The 17,132-nt window shown below is 44.3% G+C and overlaps 1 protein-coding gene across 5 annotated transcripts in view; it reads right to left on the bottom strand.

Annotated features, from left to right (window-relative positions):
- Window positions 1–17,132, bottom strand: part of ADD2 (adducin 2) — a 150,775-nt gene that overhangs the window by 34,355 nt on the left and 99,288 nt on the right. For all 5 annotated transcript variants that reach the window (XM_068274908.1, XM_068274913.1, XM_068274911.1 and 2 more), the window contains 3 exons: window positions 7,305–7,385; window positions 1,198–1,347; window positions 949–1,092 (listed from right to left, as the gene is read on the bottom strand). In XM_068274908.1, coding sequence (XP_068131009.1) covers window positions 949–1,092; window positions 1,198–1,347; window positions 7,305–7,385 — 375 coding nt within the window. The remainder of the gene's footprint in view (window positions 1–948; window positions 1,093–1,197; window positions 1,348–7,304; window positions 7,386–17,132) is intronic.

Here is a 17,132-nt window from a genome sequence, read left to right as displayed (position 1 = left end):
TGCATACCACTACATTCTAGTTATAAGTAATGGTCGTAGTCAATTTAAGTGAATGTAACTGCAGATCATCCACTTAAAGGGAACCAGAGACGAGGGGATAGAAGAAATTTATACTTACCTGGGCTTTCCTCAAGCCCCAACCCCCCCCTCTCCCCCGGCATGATCGCTCCCATGCCGCCGTCCTCCACTTTTTTTCGATCCTCTGTAAGGGCTCCCGTAAGTTAGGCCAGTCGGGGCTTACTGCATATGTGCTGCCCGGCTGCTCCCCCAGTCATGCAGCCGCGCGGGAGCAAGATGGGGGAGCATGCACAGCCACACTGCAAATGCGCGGACTGGCCCCGACTTGTTGAACTTACGGGACCCGTTACGGAGGATCCAGAGGGCGGAGGACGGCGGCGTGGGAGTGATCAGGCCAGAGGGGGCTGGAGGAAGCTCAGGTATGAATAAATGTTTTCTATCCCCTCGTCTCTGGTACACTTTAAGCAGGCCATACATGCACAGATTTTCCCATTCAGTTGCCAGCAGATTCAATCCCCCTGATCATCATCGCAACTAACCTGATCATCATGTCCACAATCAAGTCTGATCAATGGAATTCCAATCGATTTTGGCCTAAGATCAATCAGAAGTATTGGTTGGACAGGACAAAAAAAATGTAGGTTGATCTGGGGTGGAGCAGGAACAGTGGTAGATTGATGGGCCATAGCATTGCACCGCATCGAACAGTGAAATGCTGCGGTTCAATGGATTAACAATGGATTTCCTTCTGAAATATGCCGTGTGGGGAAGAAATTGATCCCTCAGGTCCATTCCAAAATACAATCACCTTTTCTATAATAAGGTGTTAGAAAAGTGGTGAATTTTTAAAAGTGGAGAAAAAAAAAAGCGCAATCTGAATTTACACTTTATGAATAGAGCTCTAAGTGATTTGTACAGGTGAGCTCAAACCTTGCATGTTGGTCCCAAACACTTCTGTAGCTCAATTCTGTCCTGCTCTTCTTCCATGTCTCCGTTGAAATCATAATACACCACCTCTCCAGCCAGCAAAGCTTCATGGGAGATAGGGAGGAGGCCGCACTTCATTGCAGACACCTGAAACCAATACAGGGCCATTAGACAGTACAAGAACCGTATTCCCAACCCTCACAGTGATTGAATCTCTGTACGGTGTAGAAAGGCTATCCTGAATAATCTTACCGCAGTTGTGGCTGCTGTGTGTAGCTGAATAATACACTTCACATCTGGTCGTGCTGAGTAGATGGCAGAGTGCAGACTGAAGTCATTAGATTCCACCTCAAAAATAGTGCTGCCAACCTCCACCACCTCCCCCAGGATGTTTACTTTTACCTGTGGTCAATGTAAAAAAGAGGCATAATCCACACATTCCCATACAAGTTCTTTTTTTAATCCATGGACTAATCCAGCAATATAATATACCAGCAATATGATATACCAACATACCAGACTCACACTGGCCCTAATCCTTTAGCTGTGGTAAACAAACAGATGACATACTATTCACACTATGGGTCTAAAGTATTAAGTCAAAGTGCTTCCTTAGAGTCTGAGACTCAAAATCTATATACTACTCACTTATGAAAGGAAGAAAACAAGTATAAAAAAATATATCATTTATTATAAATCATCACATATAAAAGGAATGAATTCCATTAAAAACCAGAGCCCTAACTCCTAACAACCAGGAGAGTAAGAACTTGACCAATGCAAACCATATAGCAACAGATATTCAAAAAAACTTTTTACCTCCGGATACGACGTAACTGTTCAGAGGATCTGGATTTCCAGTCCTCAGCAAATGATCTGCAACAACACTTTAAAGCAAGGGAATACCCCAAAAGATATCTTAAAAAGGCTTACCATAGAACGAGTAATACATCGAGATCAGAACTATTATATAGATCTACAGATCCTAGGACCCGACCTGATAGGAGCCTTTCTTTTATCACAAAGTTTTGTAGTGAACATCACCAAATTAGATCTTTACTCCATAAACACTGGCCCTTGCTGACGGTGGACCCTAAAGTTGCCGCCCTTGTCCCTGAGTCACCCATGCTAACCTTTAGACGGGCACCGACGATAGGGAATAGATTGACACGTAGTCACTATCCAGGACAAAATGGGGCAGGAAAATTATGCAAATGTACGGGATTGGGTACATACCCATGTCATTCTTGCAATCAATGTCGTTACATCCTTGTGGGTAGACAATGCACTCTGAGAGCTCGAGATAAAACATTGACTACTAGGCACTATACTAATTGTGGAAATGAGGGCGTTATTTATCTGCTTACTTGCCCGTGCGGAGCATTCTATGTGGGCAAGACAGGCAGAGCCCTCAGAAGACGCATTTATGAACACACTTATGGGATCAGTGAATCCCATGATACACCAGTGGCTCGGCATTTTGCCACCTGTCAGAATGCCAATCCAGCTAAGGTACGTTTCTTTGGACTTGATAGAGTACACTCTGACCCTAGGGGTGGTGACTGGGATGGTAAGCTTCTCCAGTGTGAGGCCTTCTGGATATATAAATTAAAGGCCTTTCGGGCACCTGGCCTGAATGAAGGTATCGATTATGGCATCCATCTGAAAATGGCGCCTGTGAATAATGGCGCACAGTGTTGCCGCTAATCCGTTTGCCGCTTATCGCTATTTAACGTTAAAGCCTTATTGTTATTTAGCGTTAAAGCCTTATTGTTATTTAGCGTTAAAGCCTTATTGTTATTTAGCGTTAACACACAGAACCCTCTCTGTACCTATCCCTAACCCCTAAACCCCCCGGTGGTGCCTAACCCTAAGACCCCCCTGGTGGTGCCTAACCCTAACCACCCCCCTGGTGGTGCCTAACCCTAACCACCCCCCTGGTGGTGCCTAACCCTAACCACCCCCCCTGGTGGTGCCTAACCCTAACCACCCCCCTGGTGGTGCCTAACCCTAAGACCCACCCCTAGTGGTGCCTAACCCTAACCACCCCCCTGGTGGTGCCTAACCCTAACCACCCCCCTGGTGGTGCCTAACCCTAACCTTGACAGTGTTACATTAAATCCATTCATCATTTTGCAGTTAAATAACTTCTGCAGTTTGGCTTATGTAGGGCGCTATTGATAAATAACGTTAGTGTGTGCCACTATTGATAAATAACGTTAGTGTGTGCCACTATTGATAAATAACGTTAGTGTGTGCCACTATTGATAAATAACGTTAGTGTGTGCCGTTTTTCTTCTTTTTTCCCTGTGCGCCATTATTATGCAGTACTAACGATAAATAGCGATAAGCGTATCTTTTTAATGCGGCGCCATTTCTATGCATAGGCACTGTGCGCCATTATTCACTGATCCCTCGATTATGCCCCATTTTTATGATGTTATCTAGTTTAGGTATCATCATGGCTTTATTTTACTGTCTTTATTCCTCCCTATTAGATATAAGAGTAGGAGGTTTTATTGTGTTTGTGCTCTTTGTTTGGGTTGTCTCTGCTGTACCCCTTTACCCGGGGTCTGGCAGCTGTTTGGCACTAGACTACCGTCTCCCTATGGGACAAATATATCGAGTCGTGTCCCATCGGCCCCTCGGATGCAGTCTGAACGAGATTCATACTTTTCATTCCATTTGGATATCAGTTACAACTGCCCACATGTAGGGATATTGTTGTATGTTACCATGATCAGTTTATTAGGAACTTGAATAATAATTTACTGCTGCATATGATGCCAGTTACCTATGAATTTATAAAATAATGGATGTATTTTACTTACTTCTCAGTGTATTGTATTGATAATGTGATAAGTTCCCTCTGGTGTGATCGCTATGGCCCCCTGTGGTCCTCATTCCTTTCCCTTTCCCCTTTCCCTGATATGGGGTGTGTGTGTGATTTGGCCTGGGGGCCTTTGGGGGAGTGCTGCACCTAAGAGTATTGCTGACATGTTCCCTATATGTGAATGAATTTTCCAAGGGATTGCGTGTATTCTGCTTAATTTTTTTAAAAAAAATTCTATTGGTGTGATACTCTCCCTGGCCTTGAGTCTGGGTTGCATGGCGCCCCAGGGATGGGGATTTTGGTTGATGTCTGGGTCCCCAGTGGTATGGAGCCAAGGCGGCCCCGGGACGTCTACTAGGGTGGAATGTTATCGCCGCCCCGAGCTGCGCGCTGCTCCGCGGCTGGTATGCACAAAAGAGCTGATCTCAGCTCTATAGCGGCAATATCCAACTTGGCCGCTAGATGGTGCTGGTCCCGGCTGCGGGCGGATGCGCCTCTCTGATGCCGTCCCCGATGCGCTCCAGACGTCAGCATGCGCATTGAGCGTGATGCGGTGACGTGGGGCGTATCTGGGTGCGGCGTAGCGTCCTGGGGCCGCCGGGCGCCATTTTAGGCCGTCGTTCGCATGCATAGGGACTTCTGATGAGCCTGCCCTGATGATGCTGGCGACTTTGCCAGGGAAACCGGTCGGCAAATTAGGGCTCATTGCCCACTAGAAGCCCTTCTCCACCCGGGGGACATTTCTTGACCAGGCAACCATAAGGAAACCGCACTGGATGGATGAGTATCCTTACACATTTATACTATATGCAATGAATGCGGATGGACTGCCTTTCAACATTAGTATATATGCAATATGTTGAGTGCACTCACATTGCAGAAATATCAACCCACCACAGGGCCCACATCATCTTTGTCTTCCCATCACATGACTAACCCACTATTGGAGGCCTGCATAAGGGCTATGCCCTGGCGGACTTATCACTGAATGTTTACAGCAAGTGATTTCTCTGAATACTTACCTACTGAAGCTATTTGAGATATCGGTGGTCACGTAAACAGTATGTTTGATGGACATTTGTGAATTATGATTGAAGACTAAATGAGGGGTCCATTGCTTGGTGAATAGGACATCTATTAGACATCTCCTTATCTAGGTGGATGCGTTTGTGAGCACCTCCATATCAAAACCAAACTAAGTGACTGTTCCATCTGCAATATCAACGGAATTGTCCCTCTTTTAGGACTCTCCATTCACTGTGAATAACAACCACCTTGGGAATTGTGAACAGTACTGTGGTCCACATGGAATAGATTTTTTGTGCTGAGAGCTCCAGCTAAAAAGTTTTTTTGAATATCTGTTGCTATATGGTTTGCATTGGTCAAGTTCTTACTCTCCTGGTTGTTAGGAGTTAGGGCTCTGGTTTTTAATGGAATTCATTCCTTTTATATATGGTGATTTATAATAAATGATATATTTTTTATACTTGTTTTCTTCCTTTCATAAGTGAGTAGTAAACACATGACATACATATACAGGCCTACGGAACGGAACCACACCCACAAAAATACCCAGAGAGCATTTCTGAAATCTTGGATTGGAGTGAGATTGGGGAGGGAATAGAACTGTAACAGTGATATCAAAACAGCATGAAAATTACCATTAATTAAATCCTATATAAGGAGCAAAAAGAATACATTTATACTTTAAATCAAAAAGACAAGATTCAATGTTTTGCTGTTGTTGATGAACTAAGTTGAATCTTGTCTTTTTGATTTAAAGTATAAATGTAAAGCGCTTTTCTCCCATGGAACCCAAAGTGCATTAGTTTGTATCAGTTCAGTGCATAGTTGCCATTTATGATGTGTTACAGGGGAAAAAGTCGTGATCAAAAATGCCAGACTAAACAAGTGGCTTTTTAGTTTTGATTTAAATGCCCACAGGGTTGGAGCTGTCTTGATTGGTTGTGGCAAAGCTTTTCAAAGGGTAGGGGCAGCATGATAGAAGGCGCTGGCTCCAAAGGTTAGTTGGAATTATTAGATCCTGTTGTTTTGAAGTTGTGGGAGGTATGATGCAGCAACAAAAGGCAGTTTGTCCATAAACTAACAATCCAAAATGACTCTCTGGCCAAGAGCAATGTATTTATATTCCCTCCCCTCTTGGGCATAAACACGAACGCAATGCCCTGGAAGGAGAAGAAAGACGTCTCCATAGTGGACTCTGGAGAAGTGCTTAGAAGAATTGGAAACATTGGTAGTCTACCAAGGAAAACATAGGCGGGAAAATCTGTGCAATATGCCAAATGAGAAATACAAAGGGATGAGGATATAACTGTAGAAAAAACAGCGCTGGGCACCAAGACGTCTGCATCCAGTGTTTATTAACAGGTTGCACACAAGGTTACGAGCAATTAGGAAGAAGCTGGTCTAACAGCTGTTTCGCGGGATAGCCTGCTTCCTCAGAAACCAAAGGTCAGGTCCTTTGGTCTCTGAGGAAGCAGGCTATTTTGCGCAACGGCTGTTAGACCAGCTTCTCCCTAATTGCTTGTAACCTTGTGTGCAACCTATTAATAAACACTGGAAGCAGACGTCTTGGTGCACAGTGCTGTTTCTTCTACAATTATATTTGAAATAATTTTGCTGGAAGCACACTACAGTCCCAGCAACAGGTTGCTGTGCACTAGCCAGCATCGAGTGCCAGCCATCCTCTACGATGAGGATGTGTGCTGGTCTAAACAACCTGCTGATACTGAGCCAAACAGCAGTAGTCCCCCCCATAGGATTTCCTGATAACTCATTCAGGCCTGCTGACATCACGTGACCACAATTTGCATTAGGAGCTTTAGCTACAGAGGCCTTTTTTTTTACACAAATGTACACTTGCAAACACTTAAATGCAATGCCTAGCAAATTATCAGATGTTAGATTTCGATTTGGGACTGGAAAGGAATGCTTAATTAGTGGTTCTCAAATGTTTCTCACCAATAATTTTGGTTGAACATAGTTGTATTTGATTTGCTGGCAGCTGGACAAACAGTTCAAAATGTTCAGCTTAAAAACGCAAACCTGACTACAACTAAGGCATGTATGTGGTCTCCTATAGGGACTTCTGTGATCAGAAACATTGCACCAACCCACTCTCCAGCCTCCCTCCGGATGTTGGCCATAATGGTGCCATCTTCTACTATTAGGTGGAGACCTTCAGAAGAAGCCGATTGCCCACCTAGTTGACTGTAAAGCTACTGTTTGGTCAGGCATCCTGGCCAATCCTCGACTTTGCTGTCCACTAGATTGCCATTCAGAGGCTTTCTTTACCTCTGAAGGCCCAAACCCTACGGTTACAATACTATAAATGTGCCAGATGACAAAGTCATGGCCACTGACCATAGGAAGGCTGGAAGAGGAGAATGCTGACCTTTTTATTGCCGCATACTCTCCTGCTCAATGGACTGCAATGTGTGAGTGAGACTGCAGTGCCGAGTCTGATAAGAAGAAAAGTAAATCATAATTACTCATTTATACTCACAAGGATTGACGCCGTCACTTCATTACAAGCCACTCCTCGGGGGCTAATTAAGAAATGATCCTGCTCCTTATTTACTCTTATCTGAAAGCAGAGAACAGAGAAAGAATCTGTACAAGGAACTGATGCCATTCTGACAAACCAGATGTACCAACAAGACTATACTACTGCCATCTGTGTTGTGTAATCAAATCAATAATATTGCTTATTAAGCCACATTTACACTAAAAGATGCATTTCATCTCTGACCACACACAAGCACCAAAGCACTATGTTACATGTTTCTCCCTTGGCCTTACTGACACTCGTCTAGGCAGATAGACCAGCTATTAGATTCCCAAAACATAACTATGCAATCCTCAAACTGAACAGGATCCTTAAAATGGGTAAATCTCCAAATCTAGCGGTGGCACAACGTTTTAGGCTATCCGCCCTTTGTCAATCGCCTGAGCTTCAGCTTCTGACATAGCACACTCACATTTTAAAGTGGGCCTGAACTCTTGCACAGGACAGAAGGAAAACATAGAGAAATGCACAATAGACAATAGGTCTTCTTCCATGAAAGCAGGAAGTAGACACACTGCAGATTTATTGCAGGATTTGTATCAGTTGTAACAAAAAAAGTAGAAGAAAAGTCTGGCCCTGTCACTTTTATTGATCTGAAGGAAAAAGCAGTGTGGCAAATGCACAGAAAACACACGAACCACTGCAATGAGTAAATATGAGAAGTACACATATCCCTTCCCGGCGGTTCTGTGTGCAGGTGGGGTTGTGTGGACAGTGCATGCCAGTGTGTGCTCAGCTGAAGTCTCCCTCAGCCACATACAATACAGTATAATAATATGGTAGGACATCATGCTGGGTGCACAAAATGCAATCAACTGACAGGATCTGATGATTATTTCTGACATGTCCGATCTGCTTCTAATCGACATCAAGATTGATCAGGAGCAGTTTGGATGCAGATAATAATGAGGACAGCCGACATTAGTAATGAAGGGGAAAGTGAAGCAGGGGCACAGGGCTGTGCCTGGCTCTGTGCTCTGTTAAGAGCTGCTCCATACTCTGTACACATGTTGCTGCTTCATTCACCGATGTCTAGCCCAAACAAACCCCACCCAATGATGCCTAATCATTCGCCCCCCCCCCCCTCCCCCGATCCCTAACTGACCCCCCACCAACTAACCAACTCCACACCCATGGCTTACCCTAACCATCCCCACTGCAAATCCACCGATATCTGTGCTGCCTATGCCGCTATATACTTAAAATATAGGGTGCAATGGAAACTAGGGTGCTAAAATAGCATCCACTAAGCTAGCACTGCAATGTGACAGTGACAGTCACATAGCCATCCCCCACCCACAGAGGATGTGGTAAAGCGCAAATTTTACTTACCTGTCTTATGGGGCCATACATGGTACAATTTTTTCATACAATCTTACCATTCATTCAGTATATTCACTTAATATACCCTTATACTACATAACAGAAATGGTAAGATTGTATGAAAAAATTGTACCATGTGCCACCATTACACACATCCAAACTGTTGTTTCAAAGTTGTGTTCTTTACAGATCTTCGTTGCCATAGCATCGTGCAGTAAGATGGGAAACCACCCCAGGGAATGATGGTCCTGACTAATTCAAATGCATGGCGCCTTGCAAACCAGAAATGCACAGATAAGGTGCCTATCTTTGAAGCAATCAATGTCTGGATGGCCACAAAGGAAGTAGCTGTAGTGGCCATACACTGGTCGATTTGCCATCAGATTCGACCAACAGATAGATCCCTCTCTGATCGAATCTGATCAGAGAGGGATCGTATGGCTACCTTTACAGCAAACAGATTGTGAACCGATTTCAGCCTGAAACCGTTCACAATCTGTTGTGGTGGTGGTGCTGCTGCTGCCCCCGCCCAGCCCGCATACATTACCTGCTCCGCCGGCGCGACTGCAGTCTCCCGGTCACCGCTGCTCCGTCTGCGCTCTGGTCTCCAGGTCCGGCATGCCTCACTTCTTCTAGCCCGGCAGGAAGTTTAAACAGTAGAGGGCGCTCTACTGTTTAAACTTCCTGCCGGGCTAGAAGAAGTGAGGCATGCCGGACCTGGAGACCAGAGCGCAGACGGAGCAGCGGTGACCGGGAGACTGCAGTCGCGCCGGCGGAGCAGGTAATGTATGCGGGCTCTATTGCGTCGGTCGTCGGGCACTCGAACGCCGCTAGCGATGCGCTCTTTACCCGCGGGCGATCGACGGTTATTTTCCGCACGGCACGATCGACGGGATCGGACGAAATGGATCGAAATTCGGCGTGTAGCGTGAACGATTGGCAGCAGATTCGATCCCAGTGATCGAATCTGCTGTCGAAACGGGCGCAAATCGGGCCAGTGTATGGCCTGCTTAACACTCCCTTCCCTGGCCTACACTGGAAATTTGAGAAGATAAAGAATATGTGCCAATTAAAGCAGCCCATACCGCCTAGTCTACAATTATATTTCAATATTCCAAGTGATACAAACTTCTGAAATTGAGTTACCTCAAATCATCATGGCACTCTCTTATTAATAAGGCCCATTTGTACCAACAGTACCAGTCAATATGTTTCCATGATGCTAATGAACAATCACAGGAAAGGGTTTGTGTCCACTGTAATGCATGCAATTAGACTAATTATAAACCTCATGCATCCTTTACTAAAGATCTAGCGGCGTGAAAGCTTTATTGATCAGGAATCTTTCCTGGAAACAGATCTAATAAAGACAAGACATGCCGCAACTACTGTTACATCACTGGCGCCCCAAACCACACCAACCAAGTACTCTTCCTTTTATAGGCAATCTTCATCAAAAGGCAATAGGAATACACAGGTGCAGCAACAACATTAAAGGAAACCAGAGATGATGGCATTAAAAGATTTGATACTTACCCGGAGCTTCCTCCAGTCCCATGAACACTGATGCATCCTTCGCCATCCTCCCGAGTGCCTCCGTTCGCCTGGTATCTGTCCTGGTAATCTATCTCAGTTGCGCCAGTCGGCTCTTCTGTGCATGATGATTGCGGCTGAACGGAGGCACTCGAGAGGACAGCGAGGGACGCATCAGTGCTCATGGGGATGGAGGAAGCCCCAGTAAATATTAAATCTTGTAATGCCGACATCTTTGGTACACTTTAAGGGTGTTAACATTACACAGTTTTTATCAGTGATATCTGGGCAATTCAATCATAACGGTTGTATCAGGCAGATATTGATACACAACATGGCCATCTGATTGGTCGTTTGGACTGTTTCATTCCGGCTGATATCAGTCAATAGGATCAATTGGGCATGCTAGAAAATCTTGATCACAAGGGGTCTATCGGGTGTGTGTGGCAGTAAAGGCTTTAGATTTCCTGATGACCTATAGACCCCCAGCCGGTGTCCCCCCAAGTGTATGTGTTCCCTCCCAACACTCAGTGATGAGCACAAATTTTGCATAATTGTAATTTCGCATTGTAATTCACGATGCAAAATCCTAATGCGAAATTTCGGTAAAAATCGTAATTAATTTCTATTGTAATCTGGAACCACAATGTTGCATAATTTTTGCGTAATTTCTTGCCGTCTCTAGCGGTTAATAGCAAAGCTCCCCCACTAGCTATCGTCCAGAATCGCACCAAAATTGCTACGTATGTTAAGGAGAATAGTGGGAACAAATTGTACAAAAGTGAAGAAAGAAAATCAATTTTAAACATACAAAAGAAAAATGCTTTTTTTTTTAACCACAGAAAAATGACAGTTTAAAAAAAACATTTTCCTTTGCATTTTTAAAATAGATTTTCTCAAAAATTACCAGGTCTTTTTGAAAAATTCAATGTATTCAAACCCACTAGTCTCCTTAACATACATAGGGCTTGATTCACAAAGCGGTGCTAACCTACTTAGCACGTCTAAAGTCTTTAGGTGCGCTAACCAGGGTGCTAAGTAGGTTAGCACCGGATTTCTCAATTGAGAAATCCGGTGCTAACCTACTTAGCACCCTGGTTAGCGCACCTAAAGACTTTAGACGTGCTAAGTAGGTTAGCACCGCTTTGTGAATCAAGCCCATAGCAATTTTGGTGACAGTAGCATGTATGGGGCTGTGCAATTAACCGCTCAAGTCGGCAAGAAATTACGCAAAATTACTAATGGACTTCACAAAATCAATTGAATGTCCAAATCATAATTAAATATAGCCGTAATTGCAAAAAGTTATGCAAAATTTAGCACAATCATAATTAGCAGATTCTGATCATTTCTACTCACCCCCGGCACGGGAGAGGAGACACATACACTTGGGGGAGACGGCCCAGCAGGCGGCAGTGCTAGGACAATTTCCAATAGCTTTCATGCTGGAATCTATTGGAAATCTGTCTGCAGTGTGAGAGCAGGCAAAAGATCCCTCTGATCAGATTCTATCATAGAGGGATCTATCTGATGCTGCATCTGCTGTGTGATAACCAAAATGTAAACACAGAAAAAAGAAGCAGCTTGCATTATGGGTAAGGATCATCCTCCTGTAGAATTGCAGTGAGAAAGGGCACTCTAATTACACTGATAATGACAGTACCCTCCGATCGGTGAATCACTGGTAAGTCATATCGGATCGGATTTTATGGTTGAAAGGGAGGTCAGTGAAAAGGGCTTTGATAAGTATTTTGAACACACATCTATGTGGTCATTCAGCATTGTTTCCAAGGAAAGGGATTCACTATAATTCATAGAATTTTATAAAAAAGTAGGCATTTCAATATTGGTAGAGAGAGGCTACTAGGATGGGATGTACGAGGGGGGGGAGGGGTGTGATTGGAGTGTTGTACCTGGAAGCCCTACAGATCTTGCTGGGAGACAGGAGAGCCTTGTTGGACAGATATGCTGTGCAGGCAGGGTGGTAAGCCTGCTGGGAATTACTCTGATTGGGATCCCACCAAGATTGCTGTAAGCAGCTTACTGGATAACAGTAATGTAATGGCATGTTAGCCATGTACCAGACGATGCACAGCAGCACTGAGGCTTACAACTTTAAAATAAACAGAACACTATATGATGACCAACACCTGAGAAGCTAAGTGATGCATGAAGGTATTTTATTTTAAATGTGCATAGTTTGCCTATGGCAAAGTTCTCACCTACTGGCATGGTCTACAGTACAAATACACTGTACTGCTTTGGTGGTCTGTTGCAGTGTCCACTGCAATAGGGAGTGGATGTGAGCCATACTGTTGGATGATTGGCTACGCATCCACTGTGCGCAAAAATCCTACCTGCTGGACTGACGTGTTTTGGTAACGTAATGGACAGAACCAACACATTAAAAATCAAACTTGTGTGAGGGGGCCCATATTAAAGCATGGGTCCTCTCAAAAAGTCTGTAAGGGCCCATTCACACTTGCAAGTTTGCAATCAGATTACACTAGCAATTGTACAGCAATTGTGATTCACATTCAGTGAACGAGAATCACAAAATGCTTATGCATCATGTTTGCGATTTACATAAATCGCAAACACTGCAGTGAGAATGATCCCACGGGGATACATTGCTCGCAACTCTTTGCTGATGAGCAAAGCGCTGGAAAATGCTGAAAAGCACACAAGTGTGTATGGGTCCTTAGTTTATTGCCATCCATGCTGGGAAATGGTCCAGCAGCAGATCCAATGTGAAAAAAATGTCTCCACATTACCCTAATGGCTTCAATTTGGGGTATTTTAGGGTTAGGCGTCAGGATGGGGTTTTTAGGGTTAGGCATCGGAGGGGGGGAGGATTCTGTGTGAGAGTAGGGTTAGGTTTAGTTGTAGTAAAATATCGGTAACATTAAACAGTGTTTTTCTATCATCATTACCACTGTAACTATTTTTCTGCTTTCATTTGGTGCCCAATTCACAATGGTTTTTATTGTTTAGACTTACAATGGGTTGCAAAAGTATTCGGCCCCCTTGAAGTTTTCCACATTTTGTCACATTACTGCCACAAACATGAATCAATTTTATTGGAATTCCACATGAAAGACCAATACAAAGTGGTGTACACGTGAGAAGTGGAATGAAAACCATACATGATTCCAAACATTTTTTACAAATAAATAACTGCAAAGTGGTGTGTGCATAATTATTCGGCCCCCTTTGATCTGAGTGCAGTCAGTTGCCTATAGACATTGCCTGATGAGTGCTAATAACTAAATAGAGTGCACCTGTGTGTAATCTAATGTCAGTACAAATACAGCTGCTCTGTGAGGGCCTTAGAGGTTGTCTAAGAGAATATTGGGAGCAACAACACCGTGAAGTTCTAAGAACACACAAGACAGGTCAGGGATCAAGTTATTGAGAAATTTAAAGCAGGCTTAGGCTACAAAAAGATTTCCAAAGCCTTGAACATCCCACGGAGCACTGTTCAAGCGATCATTCAGAAATGAAAGGAGTATGGCACAACTATAAACCTACCCAGACAATGCCGTCCACCTAAACTCACAGGCTGAACAAGGAGAGCGCTGATCAGAAATGCAGTCAAGAGGCCCATGGTGACTCTGGACAAGCTGCAGAGATCTACAGCTCAAGTGGGAGACTCTGTCCATAGGACAACTATTAGTCATGCACTGTACAAAGTTTGCCTTTATGGAAGAGTGGCAAGAAGAAAGGCATTGTTAACAGAAAGCATAAGAAGTCCCGTTTGCAGTTTGCCACAAGCCATGTGGGGTACACAGCAACCATGTGGAAGAAGGTGCTCTGGTCACCAAAATGGAACTTTTTGGCCAAAATGCAAAACGCTATATGTGGCGGAAAACTAACACTGCACATCACTCTGAACACACCATCCCCACTGTCAAATATGGTGATGGCAGCATCATGCACGGGGGGTGCATCTCTTCAGCAGGGACAGGGAAGCTGGTCAGAGTTGATGGGAAGATGGATGGAGACAAATACAGGGCAAACTTGGAAGAAAACCTCTTGGAGACTGCAAAAGACTTGAGACTGGGGTGGAGGTTCACCTTCCAGAAGTACAATGACCCTAAACATAAAGCAAGGGCAACAACGGAATGGTTTAAAACAAAACATATCTATGTGTTAGAATGGCCCAGTCAAAGTCCAGATCTAAATCCAATCGAGAATCTGTGGCAAGATCTGAAAACTGCTGTTCACAAATTCTGTCCATCTAATCTGACTGAGTTGGAGCTGTTTTGCAAAGAAGAATGGGCAAGGATTTCAGTCTCTAGATGTGCAAAGCTGGTAGAGACATACCCTAAAAGACTGGCAGCTGTTATTGCCGCAAAAGGTGGTTCTACAAAGTATTGACTCAGGGGGCTGAATAATTACGCACACCCCACTTTGCAGTTATTGATTTGTAAAAAATGTTTGGAATGATGTATGATTTTCGATCCACTTCTCACATGTACACCACTTTGTGTTGGTCTTTCACATGGAATTCCAATAAAATTGATGCATGTTTGTGGCAGTAATGTGACAAAATGTGGAAACCTTCAAGGGGCCGAATACTTTTGCAAGCCACTGTATATCGGCTTCACATGGTGCCCATTTTTCCTTGCACCTCTATTTCATTCCCGCATGTTAGGATGCCTAACAGCTAACATTCTGTAGTGTAGTCACTGAGAAACAGATTTCTTCTCATGTAAATGTTGCATTGAATATTCTAATAACTGTATATTGTACTCATTCGCAGTCCTTATCCCTATCTCTGCTTGGTAGCATTTTATTAAAAAGAAAAAAAAAAACTATCATCAGTTAACAGTGACTTTCAAAAATGCATGTGCGCAAAACACACTGCGATCATAGTGAGGAGGCAATATTGTGTTACATGTACAGGCTTCTGCATGCTGTACCCATTAGAGCAGACATCCATTAGAGAAGCATTAGGATTAGACATGCTGCAAATTTTATTTGCACAGTGGAAACTTTGGGGCTCCACTGACTGATTTACTGAAGACATTAGCGTAATGTGAGGATCAGTTTACTAAAAATTCACAATTGTTCATTATCAACTGCATATTTCTAAAGCTGAATGCTCACCTGACAACACAGCAAGATGGATCCCAGCGACAATGAGCGTTCCCCGATCGATCCATCCACCTACCGGCGGGTACACATGAGGGAACATGATGGAGCGTGAATGGGAAGTCAAGCGATCACAGTATTTTGTGCGGAGTCATTGGGGATCTTAAAGATCCAATCTGCCATGACAGTCGTGACATCACCGCATGTCGCTGAACATCGTTTGCATTATCGCGCACGTGTACCCAGGTTGCGAAATCACGGAAAGATCATTAGTTGCTCAAAAAATCATTGGTCAACAAAAAAATCAGTTAGTGGGTACGGGCCTTTAAAGTCATTGGGAATCTAAATAAAAAAAAAGCCAGATACTCACCTAAGTAGAGGGAAGGCTCTGGGTCCTATAGAGCCTTCCCTCTCCTCTCCCGGTGCCCTCGCTGCAGCGTCAGCTCCCCCGTTTGAATCCCTCGTCGCAGGGGACTTTGGAAGTCTTCGGGAGCCAAGTCCTCCCGAAGTCAGGCGGCTCCATACTGCGTACAAATCGAGTGCGCGAGAGAGGGTGCTCCCGTGTGCGCCGTCTGGAGTGTCCAGTCTTCGGAAGCACTCGGGCTCCCGAAGCCTCCCTTTGGCAGCGGAGACAGCAGTATTTGACCAAATTGGTTGAATGCTGCTACGGGGGATCTAGCGCTGGAACTGGGACCAGGAGAGCAGAGGGAAGGCTCAAAAGGCCTTTTTTTTTTAAATCCCGATTCCCATTGACTTTAAGGAGCCCACTAACGATACAAAGAATTGTCCAAGCGATCAGATAAATGTGGTCAGAAATAAAATGTCACAATACATAAATTAATTCTACCATAAACAAACCAATCTGTACTTCCTATCCAGCACAACTGATTATAAAAAAAGCTTTTCTGATCAACTAAAATGTTGTTGAACGATCACCATTCCAATACTTCATAATCAATTTGGGACATCAATATTTGATTTTTGCCAATCCAATTCTTCAATGAAAATTGTACCATTAGTGGGCACCTTTAGGGTGCATACAGGTATCTAATTTTGATTGGCAAACCACTGGTCAGCATTACCTCCATGTAGTGTGCCAACCAACAGATTTTGAATATTATGAATAGATTATGTAGGTAAGCTCTCATAATACAATAAAAGTGGTATAATTGGCCAATCAAAATCACATGTGTGTATGCACAGTAAGGATGTCTACACCAATAGGTCTATAAATATACCCCAGGCTGTTTACAGGATGGTAAGCAGCACTCGCACTCATATCTGTAAGGTGTCACAACTCACCCATTCAGTAAGACAGCAAGCAGCACTCTAATGCTAGGCATACACGGTCAGATACTTGTTATCAATCGAGCCGCTGATGGCTTGATTATTAATATCCGACGTGTCCGATCACCGCGACGGATCGATTCTGCTCTTGATCCCCGCGGGCGGACAATAGAAAAAAACGAGCGGCTGATAAGAAGTGCCCGCGGGGACGAGCGGGAATCGATCCACGTGCACGCGCGGTGAAGCGCCGGCATCGCTGGCTCGATTCCGGCGCACAATTGCACCGTGTATGCCCAGCATAAGGCCTCTTTCAGACGGGAGGCTGATCTGTGCGCTTGCAGAGTAGTTCAGTCTGCCACCCGTCAGTGCAGTTCGTGTGCGATTTAAATGCAGAGGGCAAACACAGCGGGGGGGGGGGGGGGGATTACAGCTGCCCAGAATCCCCCTTCAGACCAGGGCTGGTGCAGTGTCTGGGGTCAAGCACAAGTTGAGACACCAGAATATCTGCAGGCATCCTGCAGCTCC

The sequence above is a fragment of the Hyperolius riggenbachi genome, chromosome 3 (assembly GCF_040937935.1).
Source record: "Hyperolius riggenbachi isolate aHypRig1 chromosome 3, aHypRig1.pri, whole genome shotgun sequence".
In the NCBI taxonomy this organism is placed as follows: Eukaryota; Metazoa; Chordata; class Amphibia; order Anura; family Hyperoliidae; genus Hyperolius; species Hyperolius riggenbachi.
This window is presented reverse-complemented; position numbering and strand designations above follow the sequence as displayed.